The 25,445-nt window shown below is 43.7% G+C and overlaps 1 protein-coding gene across 1 annotated transcript in view; it reads right to left on the reverse strand.

Moving 5' to 3' along the window:
• The window catches only part of LOC144752165 (ubiquitin carboxyl-terminal hydrolase 12-like), a 268,084-nt gene extending 249,963 nt beyond the window's left edge, over positions 1-18,121 (reverse strand). Inside the window, exon 1 of the mRNA XM_078640092.1 lies at positions 17,966-18,121. Coding sequence (XP_078496218.1) covers positions 17,966-18,013 — 48 coding nt within the window. The 5' untranslated portion in view covers positions 18,014-18,121. The remainder of the gene's footprint in view (positions 1-17,965) is intronic.
• Positions 18,122-25,445: the final 7,324 nt, after the last annotated feature.

Consider the following 25,445-nt stretch of genomic DNA (forward strand, 5'->3'; position numbering starts at 1 on the left):
AGGGCCAACACGAGAGGTTGTAACTCGTGACAACACATTCCTGTGAAAAGTCATTACGATAAGAAAGGAAGTTTAAGAACCATCTACCAGTGCCCACCTACCAGTGCACATCACTTACGAAAATAACGTGGTCTCTTACCAGACACCTTGGTCGTAATTACTGTTTAACTGATGTTTGTGCGACGGTCCGTTCACACCATAAAGGGTGAGCGAATTCTTCAGGGCTAAAAATGCATTGAGCGGAAGACGTAAGCTCTTGTATACCAACTTCGGGGTCCCGTAATCATAAAATACTAATTATATGAGGGATAAAGTAACACTGGCAGTACATTATACGGATAATGCACGTCACCAAGGAGTTCTATTGCCATTTAGAGGAATGAGGCCGAAGGTTGAGTTCCTATATAAGGTTATGGAATTCCAAGGTAACTTGCAATATCCTTATGTATGACAGGGGGTACTTTATCCCATATAATGCATGGTCACACCATCACCTTGTCCACAAACTATTTAAAACCTTGGTGTGTAGCTTTCATATAAAAGAGCAAGCATGTTTGCAAACATGAAGAATAAAAATAAAACTTCAAGTGCAATATTAAACACACTGAAAACATGTTAGATATTTGTTGAAAACAGATATTAGAAACAGGTTAATACAAGTCAGTTTAAAAAAACCAAAAAAGGAGCAGTAGCCCAGAACGTGTATAAAAAGATTCTAGCCTTTCTCTATCTAAGGAGTGCAAAAAATAAACATATTCTCTCTGCTTATCATTGTAAGCTAGACTCAGTGTTTTCTTTTTCTTTGCTGCAATAACAATCAGCTCACAGACGCGCTGATGGGCTCTTTTCACTTTCATCTCGTCAGTGCTTGGGGTTGGGGGGGGGGGGAGAATAGCTCAGGCCCCAAGCACTGACTGCTGCGGTAGAGGTATCGTTGAAAAAAGGAAAATCTCCCTTTGCCAATGATATCTCTTCCCAGTGGATCGTTGCTTGGGGATAGTCACAGTAGAGCGATCCCCAAGCACGGATCCACGTACTAGGCACCAGGGAAATGGGGGAGCAGCAATCTGCACCACCCTTCCACTTCGGGGGGGGCAGGGTTAAGAAAACCACTAGACACCAGGGAAAGTGTAGATAAAACAAATGTGTTGGGGTGGGTGGTGCTCACTATAGGCATGGGCATGCCCCTACCCCAGTAAAGGTGCTACAGTATTTCTGCCCCTCTGGGCGACAATGAGGTAATTACTCCCTATCTGCACCCGGGGGGGGGGGGGCAGTGAGCCCACTAGACACTATGGCATGGCCATGGATACCCTAAAATGGCACGGTCTTTCCGCCCCCCAAAGGGGTGGATGGGGGCAATTACTCCAATTTGCCTCCTGTGGTGCAGAAAGCCCATCACACACCAGGGACTGCAATGAAGTAGTGCTTTTGGTGGGCGCTCCCCCAGGGCATGGGCCCATGCCCTACCCACCCCTCAGCCCACACTGCCACCCGGTGAGGAGGGGTTGGGGGGTGGATAGGGGTATTCACTCCCAATTTGATCCCCCAGTGGGGTGAGGGGGGCAGGAAGCCCACTAAACACCACAGGGGATTGTAAAACAGTCACAACAAACAAAAGGCAGGGGAGGCCTACCCTGGTATCGAGGCATATCCTGCCCCAGAACGGGAAATAGTGTCTTTCTGCCCCATGGGGTGCAGGTAGATTTGTACAAATTTGGAGGGTTCCCCAATGGGGCAGAAATTCCACTGTATGGTAGGGATATATATTTTTTATAAAATAATGGAATGGGTCTGCACATCATAAGATCAGGCCCACCCTCCCTCCTAAAGGCTTAACAGCCTTTCTGCTCTCATGCAGACTAAAAAAATCCCATCTCAATGTCAAGCGAGAGGACATTTCATTCTTTTGGGTATGGTTTTCACATATGGGCCAGGAGAGTGTGGGTAACTCACATTATCATCCCGCTTGAAATGGTGAATGGCTGCACTTTTTGAGCTTAGGCAGGCTCCACCTGGGAAAAATTACCAGACCCAGACATTTCTGAAAATTAAAAATTGGAGGGAGCTCTTGTCCCACTGACCTCAGTTTCAGCTGTTCGTATCACAAGAACTATCCCCAGCCACACAAGTATCTCAGCGTTTTTATCGGCACAAGTGAGTTAATGCTTGGTGATAGGAATTTTGTGGATTCCTATGGATTGTGGAAGTTTCCATCACAGAAATGTAAGGAAAATGTGTGATGTCAGGGAAAGTTTGAGGTTTGAAGGGCAACATGGGTAAGAAAACCTCGTGGGATCCATGCAAAGCACACCACCCTGAAATCCCTTGGTGGTCTAGTTTCCCTAAATGTCTGTAGTTCGTAGGTTTGCATGGGTGGCAGCATAGCCCCAAAAACCACAGCTGCCCCTATTGCTCATCTATCAATGTAGCACTTTAGGGGTCTTTTGTGCTTTGGTTGAGCCGCACAAGTGGGGTACCATTCTTATCGGAGGACATGTGGGAACTCAGGATAGTAGGAAATCGATGGTTACCCACAGATTCCAGAACTTTCCATCATGGAAATGTGAAGAGAATGTGTGTTGTTTTTTTTACCAAAGTTTGACGTTTGCAAGGGCTTCTTGGTCAAATTACCTAGTGAGAGCCACGCAAGTCAAGCACCTCTGGACTCCCCCTAGTTGTCTAGTTTTAAAAAATGTGCAAGTTTTCTATGTCTCCCTAGGTGCCGGCTGAGCTATGGCCCAAAATCAACAACTACCCACTCTGCAAAAAAAGAATCAGTTTTGAGAGGAAAAATTTGATGGATCAATGTTGTGATTTGGGTAGTGTCCTGTCGCGGGCACCAGCTCCATCCACACATGTGAGGTACTATTTTTAGCAGGAAGCCTAGGGGAATGATGGGTGAAAGGAAGTGTGTGGCTCCCCACAGATTCCAGAACTTTCCATTACAGAAATATGAGGAAAGGGTGTTTTTAGTGAAAGTTTGAGATTTGCAAAAGATAAAAGAAAAGCCTGGTGAGAGCCACACAAGTCTCCCCCACCTTGGATTCCTCCAGGTGTTTAGTTTTCAAAAATGTTCAGGTTTGCTAGGGTTTCCCAAGGCGTCGGCTCAGCTATATGGCCCAAAATCCACTGCTACCCACAATGGAAAAAAGGTCAGTTTTCAGTGGAAAAATGTGATGTATCTTTGTTGCATTTTGGTCCGTTTCCCGTCACAGGCACTAGGCCAAACCACACAAGTGAGATACCATTTTCATCATAAGACATGTAGGAGTATTTAAAAGTATAACATTTGGTATTACCAATTGGATTTCACAGCATTTGTGCCTTCCAAATGTAAGACAGTACGTAAGAAAGAAGATATTTTGGAAAATACCCTCTAAATCATATGCTAGTACAGGTACCCACAAATTCAGATATGTACAAATAACCACTGCTCCTAAACACCACATCTTGTGCCCATTTCAGAAACACATACATTCCTTGATACCCATTTTCACTCTACATATTTCACAATATGATTTGGTCTATACTCGGGACACAAAGAAAAAACATTGTACAGTGCAGCTCAGTTGTTGTCTCTGGGTACTTTGGGTTCTTGGAGAACCTACAAACCCTATATAGCCCTGCATCCAGAAGGGTCTAGCGGATGTAATGGTATATTGCTTTTATAAATCGGCCATCATGACAAAAAAGTACAGATGAAAACGTTGTAACAAATGCCCATATTTTCCTACTCATTTTTAGAAGTTCTTTATTTCAACACATTAATTTATTTGGGAAACCCTTAAGGGATCTATAGTTATTACCCCTTGCTGAATACAGCACAATTAGAATCCCCAGTATGTTTAAAAAAAAAAAAAGGGACACAAATTTGGCATAGATACCTTCTGTGGAAAAAAGTTATGGAACCCTAAGCGCGAAGTACCCCAAATAGCCAAAAAAGTACCCAGCACTGTGAGGGAGAACATCCAGCAGTTAAGGGGTTAAAAAGCAGCTTCAATGATGCTCCACAACCTGACCTGTTTTCAGCCCAACATTTGTGATGTCAGAACTCGAATGTTATAACTTATAATAGTAGAGTTCTTAAGCCTTTTCTTTATAGTCAGCAACTGGGTGCATCACAATTTGCCGATCATGAAAAAAATAGATACTAACGTTTATACAGGAATTACAGAATCCCATGTATTATAGCATGTTACTTCATTTCATGTGGATACCCCACGCCGTGTGGTAGTTGGAATCATGTCTTAATCCTACACTTGGCTCCTTGAAGCATGAATAAGCAATCAATGCTAATCGCGGTATATGTGATGCCCGTCTAGGTGCGCTGCGTTTGGCACTTCGGTGATCGTATAACATGCAAGAGGTGCAATAAAGCGAAACTCTTCCCTGAACAACTCGTCACTCAAACCTTATAATTCATTCAGCTGTGAGAAAATTGCAGAAAGTTGCATTGTACTGGCTGAATATTTGCTACTAATTTCTCCCTCGACTTTTCTTACTTTATGGTTTTTAAAACGCCCAGGTCGATAAAGAGTGGGGTAAGTGGGGGAATGGACTGACCCCATTAGAGCGAATGACCGACAGCAACTGGGCTCATAAAGGCATGACCACAAAACTCTTTGTGAGATGCAGACCCCAGATTTGGATTATAGGCAGCATGTGAAACTCGGCTCAAAAACAGCCCACCAAACTCTGGGTCAAAAACATCTCAAACACATCCCACTAACACAAGATGAAGAACATACCCATATGCCCAAGTTAGAAGCAGGCTCGCAGTCTAAGGCCAGAGACAACTGACTGTAATGAAGCCACTAGCCATAGATGTAACAGTTCATCTGTGCTTCTTCTTCAGCTCGCACATCTTTACGACTGTGTCCTACAGTTCTCACTCTACACTGCTGTGCAGGTGACGTACCTTTTTTTGTATCATGCATTACCACTTCCTACAGACATACAGGTCCCACCATTGGGACAATGTTTACGTGGCTACAATTCTCTACCTGCTCTCATCTGCTTCTCTTCTCCCTCTCATACTTCCACCCACCCCTCACCTGACTTTCCATGCCAACTGCATCGTGTTCTTCCTCTTTTCCCCTTGCCATCTCCCCCTCCTACTGACTTAATTCCATTAGTAAATGCAACCACCCTATTGGAGACAGCCTGAACAACCTGTTAATTTGGGTGGGGAGGCATGCCTAGAATAATGGTGGAAATATACGATTTCCCTCAAATAACACAAAGAAAGGGAATAAGAACATATACGTTTATAGATGACTTGAGATGAAGCTCTTTCCCCTACACCATCTTTCTCACTTTCCTCTGTCTTTTCTCCCCCTCGCTTCTCTCTTATCACCCTCCTCCCTACAATTCTGTAAAATACTATTTTTCAAATGAGCACAGACCTTTTCAAAATGCCCTTTCATTAACTTTGATACACTTTTTTTAATACCCTACTACTGCTTCCCTAACAACAGGAGGCAAAGCTGAAGACACTCAAGAACAAAACAGATGGACTTCACAAAGACAAAAACACTAATAGGCCAAAAGCGAGTGCAGTACACATATAAAGCAACCATCAGACAACACATGTACGCCAACTTATCCATGATATCCAACAGCACTGACATCTGCATCCCCAACCAAATACACACCTCACAAGTGGGCAAACAGGTTGATGGAAGCTTGAAAGACTCAGTACCCCTACGAAGACTGCCAATGACAGAACGCACAAACTGATAGCATACATCCTGGGCCATGATAATAAGCAGAGTCTCTGGTTTATGTTGTGCTGAAATCCTCTCAGACATTTAATGCCCACTCTCTTGATACATGCCACATTTGGTTACCTGAATTAAATCTATGATTGTATTCCTGTATGTTAGATCTTATTAGCAGGCCCAGTGTAAAACCCAATCAAAAGTCTATGCAGTCAGACCAGGCTCTAGAGTTTATCACTACACTGATAACAGTAAAGGCCAGGGTGATGATGTTCCAGAATGTTAAAAGTTTTCATGGTGTGTGGGAATTTTAGTCAATAGAATTCATAGATTCTATGAGGATTATTACTTGCAGTCCATGGGTCATTTTATTCTTTTTACAAGAATGTTTTACTGATGGATATATAGAGGGCACTACAGCACTACAGCACAACAATGGACAGAATAAATCTGCTCCAAGAGGAGCTGTCTCACCAACAAAGAAAGATCACAAAAGTATACATGACCAAACATTTCCACTTCTAGGCTTCAGCTTCATAGTGATCACATCATGTCATGCCGAAACAACATTATCAAATAATCAAAGATTTCATTTAGCCCCCAACAACATCACCCCTTGTTGTGTACCATTTTAGGACCCTATTGTAATTTTCCTGATTCATGCCCTTATATAGGTATAACACACCATATCCTTATATAGGCATAGAAATCATAACCATATTTGGCATTAGCTCATACAGTCCAAATACGGCAGAGATACTTCCACTAGTTCCGAAAATCTACAATGATTTCTTGGAAAACTGTGCTTCAGCAGCTAGGGACTTCCCATTGCTCGTGAACTGACTTGTCCAAGAGCTCATGGAGTTTTCAAAGACCTGGGACTCTTTTATGACGTTATTTTGTCCACCTTTACGTCAAACTCGGCAACTTCAAGGTATAAATATGCCCACACTTGCCTTAGCAAGCACACGGTGGTTTGGAGCAGTTCGACTATCTACTTGCCCTATGTATCCTGTTGCAGCAAGTGCCGAAGGAAGCCGACCCTCCAGCAGACGCACTGAGAGAGACGCTGTCTTTTCTCCTGCCGAGAAATCCAGCTCCAGTTTTTCCAAGCTACCTTCGCGGGTTGTTGGGAAATCGAGTTCTGAGCATGACCGTCTTCATTCTGAACCAAGGTACGGAGCTGATTAGACCCTAAGAGAAATCTTGGACAGATTCTTGGCAAAGAATAGTACATTTATGCTACACCTCACTTACTTCTTCCATCGTACTAAGCTTAGGTTAGGTACATCAGGGTAGGCGTATTTTAGAAGCACTAATTGAGTACTTTTAGCCTCTGTTATTTATGTATGTATTTATTTATGGTTTAGGAACCATACAATGCTCTTACAGTATTATTTTATTCTACTCTTTCTACTGTATGCATTATATTTTGCAACCAGTTTTACGATTGTAGCAGTTCATTTCTTATGCCTGAGAAAGAAGACTGTTCAATAAATTCCTTTATTTAAAACGCCCGTCTATCTATTTTCTCGGCACCTCTGGTGAAACGAAGCATGCATGAGTGAAATATCTATCTATTTTTACCACGACTCTAAAGATCAGTTTTATCTTGGGGAAACAAAGTTGTCATGTGTATGCGTTGTCAGAAACTAATCCCTTCTTGTTTATTCGAGAAAGTTTCTAGTGACCTTTGAGCTAGCTGGCACTCACAATGAAGTTTAATATATTCGATAGTGACCTAGTAGACATCAGTCCTACGTCTAATCTATAGGATATATTATTCCAATGCGCAGAGTCTATTGGGAATATAGGAACTACACTACACCCTTCTCAAGACCTTTGCAACACACACTCAGAATTCTTCTGTAACAAAATCCCCACAATATACAGCAACTTTGACCCTCTCACCATCACAACTCAACTTCCCATCACGACCGATGGCCGAACCTTGACCTTGTGGTCTGCTGTCACCACTCTCAAAATTGTTCCTACTAAGAAGACCATCCACTCTGGGGCTTTATCTGAGCCTTGCACCCACCATGCCTTAACTAAAGGGCTCCTACCGATCAGCAAAGAACTACCACTCATCCTCAACACCTCCATTGACTCTGCCACATTTCTGGGCACCTGGAAACATGCCAACACTCCAACTGATGGGCGGCCAAACTCCAACTCATACTTATACCCTGAATCCACACCAGGAACCTCAGAATAATTATTGGCAGCAAACTAGACATGACCGCACAAGTCAACACCACCACAGCATCCTGCTTCCACACCCTGAAGATGCGGAGGAAGATCTTCAAATGGCTCCTAAGCACAATTAGAATAACTGACACTCACACCCTAGTTTCCAGCAAGTTGAACTATGGGTACACCCTCTGCACGGGGATCACCAAGCAACTCACTAGAAGACTAACAAACATCCAGAACTCGGCAGCCAGACTCATCCTCAACCTCCCAAATAGAACTCACATCACACCACCCCTCAGGGAGCTCATCTGGCTCCCGCTTCACAAGGTTGCTCAATTCAAACTCCTCACACACACATTAAAGGCACTACACTACTCAGGCCCTACCTACATAAACAGTCGCATCACCAGTGATTCAGGTACCTCCATAGGATTCCTCCTTGCACACATCCAACGGAAACGCAGAACCAGATCGTCAGGAGGATGGGCGGTTGCTCCTAAAATGTGAAACAGCCTTCCAATCAAAATCAGAGCCTCCTCCTTTCTTCTTTAATTCCTCAAGAAGCTGAAGACCTGGCTTTTCAATTAAAGAACCTACCAGAGGCAGGGCTAGTCACAAAAACCTACTGAGCGCTGAGATAACCTCAAGGATGTTAGTGCAGTGTTACAAATACATTAAATAACAAATAATACGTCTGAAGTAACATACTACCCTGGTTCCACAGAGCACCCCTCCGATTTGTCAACTTCAGTAAACCCCAAAATGATCAGGCATGCATAAAATCTTATGTACAGATACATTTTGAAAGAGGAGGCAAGGAACTGAACGGACTGTGGTTTGCAGCTTATTCCACAAGGCAAGTTCTCCCAAACAAGAAAAAATATGACAATTAGATTTGGTAGCGAAAGGAGGCAGGCGGCCATATCAAGCGCATCCATGCTTTTCCAAACAGTGATTCTTTTGACTAACAAGAGCTTCAACTTTGATCTGTTTCTTGAATGTTGCTAGCATGTGCTTATATTCGAATTAATAACATGGAATGAGTTGCCAGTTAAGATTAGTCACTTGGAGCATTTAGTCTGATTGCTGAGAATGTATTGTCTGTTGGTATTCTGAAGTAAATACCTGTAGGTAAACCAGGAGATTAATAAAGAGAGAATTCCTATCGTTTTAAAGAGCATCCATGGCTTCTGGTTGAAAAGGATGGATATTTTCCACCACCAACTTCAGCTTATGTCCTGCGGATTTTGAAACAGCAACAATCCAGAATATGAGAGGGACAACCTCTAGTCAAAAACAAATTTCACATTTTTTCCAGCTGTTTCAGCAGAAGTAACCCACACTCCATTCTAAAAAGATGGTACCTTGGCCAATCCTAGGAAGATGTCATTTTCATAATTATTCAGTCTACACTACAGGAACCTTCCAGGAGCGGATGCATCGACGTCAGTTTATGAGCCGGTAACTCTACAAATACTAGGGTAAACACGTTCAAATCTGCAGGTGAAAAGGGTATATCAAATTATGTGAAAGAAGAAAAGTGTGATACTTGAAACTCAATAACTATACATTTGGGACAATATTACAGTTTATTACTCTCGACATTTCTTATACCACACTCTACTGATAAGAGCTGGAGTAATACAATTACAAAAGAACAGAGGCAACGTTTAGTCCTGATGAGCCTGTAGACCAGGCCTTTGGCAAGAGATTCTGCCCTGTTTTTGACAGCTAGGAAGTACATTTCCAAGAAGTGGGTATGACGCAGTTCACACATTAATCACTTCAGTTCCTCTCAAACCAGAGGCACCTTTGGCGCATGATCCTTGGCAGTGTTTCTATAAAAGGATGTGGGTATTTTTGCATACAGAAGTACTAAGAGAACGAGGAACGTCATACTTATAAATATTCTCAGTGAAATGGAACCACAAATGTGAAGGTCAAGACTAGGGCAAGTTCAAGCCTGGTTTTTGATCAAAGATAGTAAAGAGGTTCTGGAAAAAGTAGGTTTAAACATTCATACTGGAAAGAGGGTGCATGTATAAACAACCCAGTCGGTTGTGACGTGATGGAATGAACATTTTGTACTTAACCTGAGTATTAACTATAGAAACGAACGACCTCAAAATAATAAAGCTTCTTAAAGCAAACGAAACACAGGATACAAAATTTTTATTTTTTTGAACAAGTTAAAAAGAGGCAAACTCTCTGCCCGCCGATGCACAGGATTGGTGAATGTTTGGAAAAGATTTCACATGAAAAAATATAAAAAGGGGCAAGAGTGGATACAAATCTCGAAGCATGAAATGCTAGGTTCTGGCGCCAGGTTCTGTCTGTCACTTTAAGTAATGCAGGTGACATCTCGGTGTGTTTGTATGCATCAGTATAGTGTGTGCTACAGCAGTGTTGTGTGTCACCTGCAGGACACGGTTCTGGAGGATACAGGAATGGCATCGTAACCATCGACCTTTCTGAGATTGATTAAAAAGTACCACTGCTTTTACTACGAACGCTGTCTGTGCACAGTAATGGAAAAGGACATCTGTTGCAGAAGTCCTGAATAAAACACTAGCTATTTACATAAACGGCAATGAAACTAAATGTTTGAACACGTGGAGACCACAGACTGCTGGCTCTGGTGGCTCAGTGGGTAAAGTTAAGTTCTCCTGGAATCTATGTTTGACATGATAATTACAGGTTCAAGCTCTGGTAGGGCCCATAAAGCCTTTCATCGTTCCTGGGTAAATAACATAAATACCATTCAGTTGTAGAATAATTAACAGCATCAACCTGGAATAGCTACAAGAGACATACTGGAAGGTAAATGTGCATACTATAAACTCACATGTCTATGTTTACACATAAAATAAAAAGTGTCCGTAGTACTGAAATGCAAGGTTTCCTACAAACAACTGATGTAGCCACTGTGCTATGTCCCTGTACAAAGACATGACAGACACACTTCAAGTCACCACCACAGAAAAAGCACAGAACTTTACAATAGGTTGCTGGTGTGCACTGCATTAGAAAATCTGGTGATAGAGAACGTTCGATTTATCGCATTAAAAAGTTGGCCTTTGGCCACATTAACCCTTTTTAGTTTGCATGAATTTGGCACCACAGGCACCGAGAATCAAACCAGAGAGCCATGCAGCTCTGAACTGGCTGCTCCAGTGGGTACCCAGCTGGGCACCTATGCGGCTCAGAACTAAAGGCTGGCAGACAGCACCATCGATCCTAAGCCTCTAACGAGAGAGCCATGCTGCTCTGAACTGGCAGCTCCAGTGGGTACCCAGCTCGGCACCTATGCAGCTCAGAACTAAAGGCTGGCAGACAGCACCATCAATCTTAGTTAGCCTCCCACCAGAGAGCCATGCAGCTCTGAACTGGCTGCTCCAGTGGGTACCCAGCTGGGCACCTATGCGGCTCAGAACTAAAGGCTGGCAGACAGCACCATGTATAGTAAGCCTCTAACGAGAGAGCCATGCTGCTCTGACTGGCACCTACGCCGTTCAGAACTATAGGCCGGTAGACAGCACCATCGATCCTAGCTAGCCTCCCACCAGATAGCCATGCAACTCTGAACTGGCAGCTCCAGTGGGTACCCAGCTGTATCTATGCCACTCGGAACTAATGGCCGATAGACAGCATCATCGGTCCTAAGCCTCTCAACAGAGAGCCATGCAACTCAGCTGGCAGTTCCAGTGGGTACCCAGCTGGGCACCTATGTTGCTCAGAACTAGAGGCTGGCAGACAGCACCATCGATCCTAAACCTCCCCACCAGAGAGCCAAGCAACTCAGCTGACTGCTGGGAGCTGGCATGGAGACCATATGATTTCCTGCACCTCCCTCGGTTAGGTTGGTCACTTTTCTGACTTTGTGGGGCGTCATATTCAAAACACGCGTGCCGCCTGCTCGAAAGATTGGCATTGCTGATGATTATTTGAAGAAATAACTTGCAAATGAGTCAGAACTGGAGGGATAAAAAGTGTCCTGGTTCTTTGTGATGAGGGAATGTAGGATGTTAAGGAAGTCATTTTAGGAGGTAGAAGATCATAGGTAGTCTGAATGGAAAAAGATACAATATGAGGAAAGGAAGAAAGGGGTGTCAGGGGAAGAAGGGTGGGGAACGCGCCAAAGTGAGTTGGCTGCAGGCAGTGGAAGGACTGAGGGAAAAGGCAACTTATCTAGTATATGATTATAGGGAAGGTCTGGAAGGCAAAGAATATATAGGAGAATGTCTAAGGGATACAGATGAGGCATAGGAATTCCTAAATGGACGTACAACTATTGGACGTAAGGGGACTTGGAGAAGGAACCACTGACTGGTGTAGATTAAAGTGTTGATGGGCTGTGTGGGTCAGACAAAGGGGAATAAGGAAAGAAGGAATATGGAAGTGATAAGAGGAAATTAAGGGCTGTCTGGTCGGGATTACATATTCCTTTAAAAAATGTTGTACAAATCAATACATTGCTGTCTATCCTGTTGTTGCGTACAGGTCACTGTGGCATGGATAAAAGACTCACAAAGAGACCCAGATGGAATAGAGTCCTAGGGAATAAAACAGAAAACCCCCAGAAAGAGAGAGCTCAAGAGAGACATTGAAACACCAAGAGAGAGGCTAAGAGACAGACTGAGGAGAAAAACAGTATTTCTTTAAAGTAAAGAACATGTCTTGGAATTTCAGTGCAAAGAGAAATTAGTTGTTGCCTGGTTTGTTTTTTTTAAAGGTGTTTTATTTTGCTTAATTTTGTAGTTCTTTAGTGGGAAGGTGCTGAAAGTCTAAGAGGGAGTTGGAGATTCGTCCAAGAAGTCCATTCATTCTTGCACTAAAGAGCATGTCCCCTAAATTGGAACATTGAGTAGATATGATCCCTGCCAAATGGTTAGTGACTGAATTCAGGAAAAGTCTTACCTGCTGAGTATTCAACAGGAGGATAACCATTGAGTAGTGTGGCAACGTCTGTTTAAACAGAGGATAACCATTGAGTTGTGTGACGACATCACTTTGAACACGGACAGGTGTAAACAACTCCTAGTGGGCCACTAATCCTGGCAACCTAGAATGGTTTGGTCTTTTATGAAGCCTTTGTCCACAGAGTTATTGGGTGGCAAGCAGTGGCAGTTCAATAAACATGGCTGATAGAGCAGCTTAGATTCCCTAATTAAACTGCAACAAAGACCCATGGAGGTTAAGAGGAAAACAAGATTTCTGTATTACTTTATACAGGAATTGTGATTTTATTGTAACTAACTCTTGTTGATCAGCAACTGAAATTAAAGGCATTTCACAAGTGTGACATGATGAACAAATCTCTAGTGGTATTGCCACCATGAAATTTGTCTAGCTGCTGTCTGATCATCCGCTCATCTCACAGTTTAAATATCTGAGTTTGCTTGTTAATACCATACGTTTTGGTCATTATATGACGGCAAACAGAAGATTTAAGCCACTTTGGTGTTCCAAGAATTGTCTTCCTTTTTTTCCTTGGATTGTATGAGCCACAAGAACACTTGAACCTGGTACGTGAAGCAAATATTCCATCCTTATTGAAGTATCAACAATTTTATATGTGGGTAGAAGATAACGATCAATCTTTTCTTTAGAATTTTTAGTTAGACGGGCTCCTTGAGGCAGTAAATAGTGGTGTCTAACAGCTATAGTGGTTTTGTCATTTCTGTCTGATAATCACATAAACCTTGCATTCGTAGCCATTCGCAGAGGGTCACAAAATGCAACCTGTGCAATGTAGAACTATTTTTGTGACTCACTGTAATTGGCAATTTGCAATACAACTTATTAATGCATAAGTTGTATCACAAATTGCATTCACATTGGCAAAACCTTTGTCTGCAAATAGGAATAGTACACCAGACCTCGGATTTCTGATGAGAAAAGACAGATTTATATACCTGAAAATCAATAGAAGTTGGGATTAGGGTTGCCAGGCCTATATAATGTGCTTCAACAGAGTAGACCCTGGCATATCTGCACTCTTTTATAATTATTTTGAGTAGTTAGCTACACAACTCCGTTTAGAACCCAGTTTAACACATTTACCATTTCATTTTGCAAGAACGTTGTTTTTAGGTGTTTTAGAATTTTGGATATCTGGTATCTGCTATGAGGCCACCATGGATGCTCTCACTTTGTGCTTGATTTCTTCGCTTCACACTGTTCTACAAACACACCCTTCCAAACATGGACTGCAATTCAGGCTTCTGAAGCACCCAAGTAGATCAAAATAATCAACATGAAGACTCTTTGATGAGAGCTGAAACTTATGGCAAACATGTAGTACATGGAGGACAGATTCAGCATTTTTTTCTCTTACACAGCCTGAACATGAGGCAGATTCCCTAAGACGGCATGAGAGTTACCTTAAGTTCTAATAACCCATTGAGCAAGGTTAAGGTATTGTATGCTAGTAAACATGGGAGGAACTGAATAAAACTACAAAAATGTGCTTAAACTGCACTACCGCCCACCATTTTTTTTAAACATCCATTGGGAGGAGGAGGAGGTTATCACAGATTTCATGTAAAGATGTCTAAACTCTATTTAACTGGGTCCAGTGTGTCCAGGAGAAACCATGGCAGATTGTCCCAGAAACTGGAGCACGAAGGAGCAAATTCTGCTATGTGTACCAGGCTAGTGAGTATCAAAATGTAGCAATTAACAGTGCAGAGAGCCCCAACAAGCAATTTTGACTCTGAAGATGAGTCCACCTCCACCATTCAAAATCTTAGCCCTCAGTCGCTCCCCGGAAGGACAACAGAAACAATATCAATCAGCGCCAGGTATCTAGAAATGTAATGCAGACTCATGAGACTCATAATATACCCGCAGGCCTTTCCAATGGCCATACAGTACAGTACACTCGAGTTCACAACACACCGACCCAGAACAGCTTTGCAGGAATTTCGCGCTGTCTTCCTCGAATTTGCTGCACCTTGACCATACAGTACAAATAATCTCTTGAACCTGAGTTCACAGTACACAGAATAAGATCAGCTTTGCAGTAATTTCACGCTTTCCACCTCAGATGCGCTGCATCGTGTGTCTGTCAAAAGCTGCAATCGCCGATAGTCAGGACAAACAGTTTGGTACCCAATGGGCAAGTTGAAATCAATCCAAATTTAACACTGCCAGTTCCCTAAAACAAGGATGTTGGTCCCTTAACCCAACACGCAGTCAATTCCTCTGCCAGTTGATTGCACTAATTTCCAGACTTTGTAAATACCAGAATACACACCTGACTTTGGGCTGTCCCGTGAAGGGGAAACTGGTGGGGCTGCAATTCTTTCAGACTTCATAATATTCAGTCTAAGTTTCTTTTGTAGTGCTCTCAGTCTCTTCAGAATTCCCTTCTCAAGTTTCCTTTAAAATATCCATACAGATGTTTACTTTCCTTAATAGTCGCCAGTGTTGCAATCATGAATGTAGTCTTGTGGGTAACAAAAGATGTAGGTTTATTACGTTTAGATAAAGTTACAGGTAAATCACCTGGAGTAGCATCCTGCTGCTCAGCCCTTCTCAATCCAACTGTCCACTCATCCAAGCACAAATACTCTTAACATTCCAACCATCCAATGAACTCACTCATTGGCTGAGCAGCAGAGACCTGGACTATGGAAACTTATACTGACAAGACACAGCTGAAAGTTAGATGAAAATGGCAGGGTCCTGATTGACAAGAGCACAAACTGACCTGGAATTCTGGGACAAAATGTAGGTACAGGGTAGGAAATCCAAATCTGCTTTTTTCTGGCCCTCTTTTTGTGAATTTCAATACAATTCACATGACCCAAGACTACAACTTCCAGAATGCATTAGCTCATACAATGAAAACCCAACACTGGAGCACTGTGTGCCCAGTGACAGCACGGGTCATCTATCTACCATTTAGTTAATCAATGCACATCTTTGAAACTAAACGTTAAGTTGTTCCATAAATAAGCAATGCAGTAAACGTGATTGTCTGTCACCCTGTATATGCATCCACTGATAAAAAATTGTATTTTCTTTTGACCTGACCATTGGTCTCATGCCACCTCTGCGCCAACAATACTCTATGTTTTCTCCTTTGCCACTCTTCCACCTCACCTCCAGTCATAAATCTCTGACTGTCTCAATTCTACCCGACCCTCATTCATGTTGACCTCTTCTCAAATCGAGGCCCTATGCTTTCCATATTCATCACTATTCACTTCTTGTACAACCTAGGCATAACTCCACCTTATCATACCACCACCAGGCCGGCTAAGAACAGGACCATATACATACTACTGATACCAATAAACAAATCAATAAAAGGGTCTGGCCCATAACTACCTCTCTGGCAATTTATCGCTATATACCATCTCGGAAACTAAGATTCACCAAGCATAGACTTCCACTTACATCGCAGCCCCTCCCTCCAGTGTTCATAATATCATTTAAAAGAATATCTATTGAAACTTGAAAGACAAGAGAGCACACTTGTGTACTGTACATGTATAGTTTAATGACTGGTTATTCTGTCTCCCTGCACGGAAGATCATCGAATGAAATTGTTAGAAGCTTATCATGTATAAGCAGCTTAATGTGACATGTAAAGCGCTCGAATAACAACTGATGAAGTGGCGCTCTAGCAAAACAATGTTAATAAATATTTACAGTATATACACGTCTGTCTTCAGCAAGCATATTATCACAAATGGTGCGAGTATCCCATATGTTTACGGACATGTCACAAAACTATGCTAACCACCACAATCACAGCTACGTGCAGTGTTTCTGCTTGAAATACGACTACAGTACATACATAAATAAATTATACATGTGATTTGGGAGATGATGAAAAACACAAAGTAACTGGAGGGGGTGTAGAGGGAGATGATCACTGAAATTTCATTTTGGTGCAAGAGTCCCAGGGCTACGCAAAGACAGGGAAGCTTTGGCATCATTTTTCCCAAGTTAAGTGGAGAGAGGAAACTAACAACATGACTTCATCCCTGAAGAGATATTATCACTGTATTTGTAAAACGCTTACAACGAATTCAATGAACTAATTAAACGGGCCGCTTAGCACTTTGGCAACCGTGTTGCGTTTAGGGGTGTGGGCTATTTGTAGACTGGAGACACTCTGTCTGTTGACATCAAACATAATTGTGTTTCGTATAATTTTGAGATGAGTCAGAGGCCCCATTTGTCACGGGACAGAGAGATTGCATAATCGCTGATGACTTGTTGGCGTGAAAGTGTTGATTCCTACTGGAGTGAGAAATGCCGATGTCCACTCCGGTAAAGAAGCTAATTTATTCATCCATGGGGGCGTGGGCGGGGGGAGGGAGGAGTGGAGAATCCATGGTCTTTCACCTGAGCGGAGGAGCAGCTACATTTTTTATAGAGAAAGGGCGTCCTCACTCCTACACATCATAATGACATTTTGTACTCCAGAGTGTACCTCTTACGCAACTGTAGGAATCATAAATGACTTTTAGATTCTGGGGGTGGGTTAGTACGCCCTTCAACGTCAGTTTTTTCAGACAGTAGAGAACCGCAGCAATAATTTTCTCTGACAGGAGATAGATAGTCCAACATTTTCCTGGGAAAGGACGCGCTCCTGCACCTTCCATTAATGTTAGGAGAAATCTCACACAAAAAACCTCTTTCTGGACTGCACCCCAGAGATGACCTCACTTTGGATGCCCTGTCAGTTGAAGGGAGCATCACGGTGTTTTCAGAGGGGAGATTAATCAATGCATCATTAATGAGCAAGAGACTCTCTGCCTCGGCTGGTAAAAAAGGTAATAGTCAGCCTCTCTTCCTGTACGGCAAGAAAGAGAGCTCACTTCCAAGGGGAGAACGAATTAGCAGTGTCTTTTTCTGAAGGGAGCTGTCCTAATAAACATACCACACCCTCTTCCACCACCCAGGGCAGATGCTGGCAGTACTCGTTGGCACGTTCTCCCGGCTGCGGTGAGCAGCTTGGGGCTTACCTCCACGCGTGCCCCCCACTTTCAGCCCCTCTTGCTTCCTCCCCCAGAGCCTGCACTCACCATGGTACAGAGGGAGGCCAGCTTACGGACTGTCATCAGTGTTTCCATCGCTCCCCCGCCGCCGCCATCTTGGAAGGAGAAGTCGGAGCCAATGAATGAGCTCTGACGCCAGCCAGTCCAGCAGCAGGAGCGCGCGGAAAAGGGTCCGGCTGCACCACAATGCTTCCCAACGTGTCCGTCGGCTAAAGGAGTCCTGGCGGTGAGCAGATTGGTTCCGGCCTCTGAAAATAGTTACAGGTAAACTGGGCTCACGAGGAGAAAATCAGAACGGAAGCGGGTGTATCTGCGGTTTGAAACTGAGAAATGTTGTTTCTGGCGGTCTGTTATGACGTTGTATAAAGAAATCCGATATGTTTATAAACTTAGAGGCGGGGAGCCAACAAATTAACAGGTAGTGCTGGGCCAAGGGTCACAGCTCTAGAGTCTAGATGAAAGAGCCTGTGCACGAGCAGAGAACCCTGTCAATAGTGAGCATTAAAATCGTGCAATAAAGGGCATGGTAGAATATGGCACAGTGTCTTCAAAATCCAAAGTATTTTAATTTAGCGTTTCACTTTAGTACTACAGATTATATATCTGCATTGAGAAGTATTAATTAAAAGTGCGATTTTTTTTTAAACTTGCACTGAAAAATATTCTTGCTCCACCCTGATAATGATGTTATTAGTGAACAAAGAAAAAAGGTTGGTTGTCTTAAGTAACCATGTGGCCTAGATTCTTACTATCGAGAGAGTAACATTATAGTTTATTACATCATTTACAAGCGAGACTTTTTTTGTACAGTGTACATACTTAAAATCAGAAAAAAAGTCTTGCTTGTAAGTCTAATACCCAGTATCATAAACCACTCGTCACCAGGGTTGAATTCCAAATATTGACAAAAGCAAAAGTTAACTTGAAGAAAAAAGTTTATGCTCCATGGCATAGTATGTTCCAGCACCCATGCAGCTCAACTCATGTGACAGAGTTCTTAAACAGAACACAACTTCACCATTAGCTGGTATGTGCCAGAATTGAAGGGGGAAGGGAAAAGAATGAATACAAAATAACACAGAATGTAACAAAGTAATTGCCTACATTACCACCGTTTTTTAATCAGCAATTGATTACAGATTTTCAAGTTTCCATGCATGCCAATAAACCTGATTCAGGTAATAATAATAATATCCACATTTGTAAAGCGCACAATCACCCGTTAGGGTCTCTAGGCGCTGGGGGCCGTCGGGAAGATTAAGCAAGCTATTGCCCAGAGTCACATGGTGCATAATATCCACATTTGTAAAGCGCACAATCACCCGTTAGGGTCTCTAGGCGCTGGGGGCCGTCGGGAAGATTAAGCAAGCTATTGCCCAGAGTCACATGGTGCTGGGCGAATCTGCCGCCGGTGCCGGGGATCGAACCGTGATCCCCAGATTCCGGAGTCAGTCGCCCTGGCCGCGGCGCCACACCTCTTCCACGGTGGGAGACTCCTGATTTTTTAAAGAAAATAATGGCTTGATTTTGGATGTCTCCCTCCTGATAATGCCTCTGCAGCAATAGAAGTCAGTGGAAGAAATACATTCTCCTGACAATTTATTTGAAATCTCCCATTTTCCCTTTCTTAAATGTTGGCATGTATGAGTTTCACAGTGCTATTCAGCCATTAGATAGGCATCTCCTTCTGACGTCAAACTTGAATGCTTTGTCCTTAATTCTTGGATGAGATTAAAACATGGATTGTAAGCAGAATTTAAATTTTATTTTTGGCACTTTTACATAGCGCGTACATTACCCAGGGAAATAAGAGCTTCACATGAGACACAAGCTACAGTGCACCATTTTTTAAGGCACAGGGAGATTTGTCGAGATTCCAACCAGGTTCCAAATTTGCAGAATTGACAGCTGTTTCTAGTGGCCTCCTGTGACTGCTTGGCTAATTTTGGGCTTGAGGTTCCAAAAGAACCTCGAGCTGATGGCCACAGCTAGGCTTCTGGCTCAAGCTTTCAGTCACTGGCCCATCTCTATCCTAAACGTATAGTAATCTGTTGCTCATGTAAATTCTCTCATGCCTGAGGGCCACGTTCAAGCTATATGAAACTGCAAAAAAAACATTGTGCTTAGCAGAGGAGGAATTATGCAACACTAGAAGGGGGACATTGAACAGTAGCGGCCTGCGTTGGGGATGGTGGCGGGGGAGGGAAGTGGTGAGGAAGGGGCATAGGAGTCATTGAGGGAGGGCAGTAAAACTTACCTTCAGCCAGCCGTGTCATGCGTCACGCTCCCCTGCTTCGCTGCTTCTGACAGGCACAGGCTCCCAGAATGCCCTGCTGCCAATCCTGAAGCTGCTCTTACATGAGAGCAGCTTCAGGATTGGCCTGAGCGCCCACGATTGGCGTTTCAGGACAGAATGGGAGTCTGTGCCTGCTCTCTTCAACCCCAACAATGCAGCTGGGGCTGGAGTGGAGTTCACTGCGCATGATGGATTGGCCGACCTGAGATGGCCGGCCAAACTATCATGTGCAGTGAAGGGAGTGCATTACCACTTCCTTCAGTGCCGGCACCCCCAGGTCCCGCCCCCAACACTCAGCAGAAAAGAAGATATAAAACGACACATGTGTTGTTTTTTTTCTCCCTTTCGTGCCGTTGTTTGGTGGGGCGACGCTCCTCCACCATAGCGGAGGAGCAGCCACTGATATTGAAGCATGGGAGATATTTTTATTTGCCTGTTCGCGAGCTTGGAAAAAACCAGTGAAAATGTGAATTACCTTATTAATATGTACATGGGTAAATGGATTTCCAAGTAGAGAGAACAGACCGTAGGTTCCTAGATGGAATAATGGACAGATTTAAGAACAGCCCTGGACTTTCATTTAACATTACAGCATTCTTGAAGTTGTAGTCTTCTAAATCGTTTGTAAAAGGAAAGTCCAAAGTATGATGGATGTCAAATAATTGTATTCATATATGTTGCAAATACCAATAAAAACTATACAAAAAAAAGGAAAGTACAGAACTAAAAAAGTTCTGGCCAAGTGCCGTACAGTAATAGTTATATATATGTTTTATGCCTACTTTTTTTGTCCAAGACTTGTTTTTTATTGTAATTTGAAAGCAGCTATCGTATAATATACTTTACTTTTTATAATTGTTAAAGTTATCACTAATAACTTAGGCCTAAATTAAAATGCTAGAATGATCAATACTTGAGAGCTTTCCATGTTCTCACCTTTGACTAAATCAGAGCGCTCAGGTTTTCCAGATTCATACACGAGTAGCTCATCAAGTCAATGTCTTCTTAATTTGCATTCTCAGATGTTTAGTCCTTTTTTAGTCCATAAAAGGAAGCCTACAGCCCCTAATGGAATGAAAAAAACGGACTTGATTAGCACCTCAAGCATGGAGCAGGGACACATGAGAGTCCTGCTGAAGGCTACACAATAAGCAAGTTAATCCTGGGAGAATAAGTGGCATGGAGCGCTGTAATTAGGAAAAAGAAAAGGGGAGAAGCTTTAAAGATCAAATAAAAAAAAAAACTTTTGTTTCGTGGGCTTAGGTGTCAAGTTACCTTGGGCCTTGCACGACAGGCTGCTCTAGTCAAGGTTTTATTTTTTGCACTCTGGGACTTGTAGTCTTGGTTTTAAAATGGGATAAGCAAGATTGCAAGTTCCAGAATTTAAAGAAGACACCTTGACTGGAGCAGCGAGACACACATGGTACAGTGAAGTTGGCCGATGGGAGGCCCAGCCGACCAGGGACAGGCTTCTGCCCCCCTCCCAGGATAACGTTGACAATTTTACCTCCAAAAAACGACTAAGTGTGGAGTTTTGAACCAAAGATATTATTTAAAAATCGTACAAATAACCCAAATGTGTTTTCTAACCTGTTTGCAGGACATGTCCCAGTGCTGAATCTAGGCATCCCTCACTGAGTTAGACAAAGTAATGTAAAAGTAACTTACCTGCATTTTGTTGAAAAGCCTATTCATTTCAATGTACAGATCCAAAGAGTTTCTAAGTGTGGAGGTGTGAAATCTGAAAATATTCTTTTAAAATCGCACGAATAGCAAAACCGCATTTTCTCACCTGTTTACAGGAAATGTCCCAGTGCTGAATCTAGGCATCCAGCTCTGAGTTAGAAAAAGTAAGGTAAAAGTAATTTACCTGCAATTTACTGAAAAAGCCTATTCATTCCAATGTACTGTATTTGCTAAGTGTTGCATACTACTGCTCCCCTGTAAATCAAACAAAGTAGAATTTCTATTGCATTTTCAAACTGTTCTATATCGAGTAACTTATTACTGAACAGTATTTAATGCTTACCTGTGCCAGGCTTGCTTGGTTCTAAAAATAAACAACAGTATATTTTTATACAAAAACAATTGGCCTAGAGTTCAATTCTTGAGTGTGTGAATTCATCGCCTGTACTCTGGGTTAAGCGGACCTAAGGACGGAGATCAACCTGTTGTGCTTTGCTTCCCGAGTCCAAACCTACAGTTCGCCGGACCCGCTTCGCGGGTCCCGCATCTTCTGGACACTCTGCGGGGTTGTGGCAGTGAAACAGGGCTGCGAGCGTGACGGCAGGGACTCCATCTACCAGGAGTCCCTGTGTGGCCAATTGATGACACCTGGCCCGCTCTCCCTGGAAGCCACGCCCACAGCGCACCGGCTGACGGTAAAACAGCCCCTTCTTCCTGCACTGACGGGTTCTTCATCACCTGTACTCTGGGTTAAGCGGACTTAAGGACGGAGATCAACCTGTTGTGCTTTGCTTCCCGAGTCCAAACCTACAGTTCGTCGGACCAGCTTCGCGGGTCCCGCATCATCTGGACACTCTGCGGGGTTGTGGCAGTGAAACAGGGCTGCGAGCGTGACGGCAGGGACTCCATCTACCAGGAGTCCCTGCGTGGCCAATTGATGACACCTGGCCCGCTCTCCCTGGAAGCCACGCCCACAGCGCACCAGCTGACGGTAAAACAGCCCCTTCTTCCTGCACTGACGGGTTCTTCATCGCCTGTACTCTGGGTTAAGCGGACCTAAGGACGGAGATCAACCTGTTGTGCTTTGCTTCCCGAGTCCAAACCTACAGTTCGCCGGACCCGCTCCGCGGGTCCCGCATCATCTGGACACTCTGCGGGGTTGTGGCAGTGAAACAGGGCTGCGAGCGTGACGGCAGGGACTCCATCTACCAGGAGTCCCTGCGTGACCAATTAATGACACCTGGCCCGCTCTCCCTGGAAGCCACGCCCACAGCGCACACGTACATAATCAGTCCAATAACCGCGCACGCGGAATGCGCGCGGAACGGCGCCGGGCCAAGGGCGGGCCCGTTTGTGCCCGTTCGTGACTAGTAGTGACCGGACCGGGCCACCCCTCCTACTTTCTCCCTAAAACATCTGCACGCTCTTTTGGGACTTCATGGCTGGCCGGGAAACACTGAGTAAGTCCTCGCTTGCCGGAGGACCGGCAACTGGAGGTATGGAAAAATTTCTCATCAGGGCGAATACCATCCTTGACACTGAAATCAATATCCTTGAGAAACGTCTGTCCAAAGAACTGTTGTCTACCAAGAGATCCTCCCTGGGGTCACTAGCTAATGCGAAAACACCTGATAGAGTTGTTGACACCGTTACCACTGTAGTGGCTGACCAACCCCCTCTCCCTAAAGCTGATAACCAGGCCCCAGTGGACTTAGACATTGTGGTGAATGAAATTCTACCTGTAATCAATCAAGTTCTTGATATAAATAATGTTTCTATTGTTTCTCATCACGAAGATACCTTTAATAATACAATGTCTCAGGGGGTAAAGGAAGGGGCTACTGCTAAAAGGAAAAGATCATATAATAAGAAAGCTGGTAGGAAATCGAAAACAGCAAAGTTACAACATGACCCCCCCACCCACGAATTTATCAACAGTCCCGTCTACCAGAGAGGTCTCTATTGAAAGTTTGGCGGCCCTATTTAAATCGATTTTATTTCCTCTAGAGGCTAAATTGGAAAGAATAGAACTTAGACTGTCTATTATTGAGAAAGCCACTGCCTCTATTCTAGCCAACTCCAACAAGCCCAGTAATAGGAGTACTTTACATATTACCCCTACTAACTCAGGCATTCAACAAGCTAATGAGGCCCAACCCCCTACCTGTCTCCCCATAGGTCCCTCTGTAGCCCACCAAGATTCCAACCAAGATTCTAACCAGGGTAATAATGTAGCCCCCCAACATCTACCTGGACTGCAACCCCGTAATCCTAACACACTCGGACTAACGGTTGATGGTATACAAGGGTCTCCCATTAAAGCATCTAGAGCCTATAGACCACGTCTGCCCGACACTCCCCCGGAAGCAAACCGCTATATGGTAGTTTTAGCAGGGGCCCCACCTTGGAAACAGGTGAAACTGAAACCTTTAGCTCCCTGAAAGGCAAAGTTGTTAAGTGGCTTAACTGGAATAGACCGCTTCCGACCCATCTCCACAACGAAATCATTATGGTAAGGAGGGTACCATGGCTAGGTAAGACGGCCAAGTCCATTAATGGGGATTGTATTATGGTCAGCTTCAGAGACCCTGGAACCGTATCCCACATCTGTGCGGGTTTTAATAGGTCTTTTGATTCGACCATTCAGACCCTCCCAGTGTCCTTCTTCTTTCCACCTAACTATGTAACCCATGGTAGAGGAAGACCTGACTGGACAAGGGTTGAACGTAGGGGTAGACAAAGAAGATATGATACTGGACCGGCTATGCTGTCCCAGTATACCCCCCAGTATACCCCCCAGTATAATCCTTTCTTTGATAGTAATCGGTATAGCTGTCTAGATGGTCTAGAGGGAGTTGATTGACTACTCCCAACCTGTGATCTAAGGTCTTCCCCGCCTGCGACGGCCAACGGTTTATTGAACGGGGAAGTTGGGGCTAAGGCAATACGTCCAGACGAATGCTTGTTAAATCGCACAACTCCCAAAAGGTTCCCCACGGTACCCCCACTCCAAGTTGACATAGCGGATATTCACCATCCATCATATGCCATGGGTATGTCTGATGAGTCTGTAACTACTCTGGTTTCTTCAACTAACCATGTGCTGGCAGAGCCGGTACCGGTATCTAGTTCCCCAGGTTTTAAATTGGCGAGCTGGAACATTGCCGGTTGGCGGCAGAGGTTGTCAGCCCTGGGCATGAGGGAATCCATCTCCGGGTTCGACATCCTCTGCTTACAGGAGACATGGTCCACGACCGATATTCACTATGATGGCTTTGTTTCTTATAATTGTCCAGCGCAAGAATCTCCCATGGGTAGGGCAAAAGGTGGGTTGTTGATTTTACTGTCTGTGCATTTTCCAGTACGTGTGAGATCCCATTCCACTGTAGGTTCACACTCACAAATACTTAGGCTAGAATATAAAGGGGGCCGGGACACTCTGTTGATTAATCATTACAATAATACATTTGACCCCACGAGTACCTTTGTTGTAGATGAACTGGAATCAGCAATAAATAAAATTAG

The sequence above is a fragment of the Lissotriton helveticus genome, chromosome 4_2 (genome assembly GCF_964261635.1).
Source record: "Lissotriton helveticus chromosome 4_2, aLisHel1.1, whole genome shotgun sequence".
Classification (NCBI taxonomy): domain Eukaryota; kingdom Metazoa; phylum Chordata; class Amphibia; order Caudata; family Salamandridae; genus Lissotriton; species Lissotriton helveticus.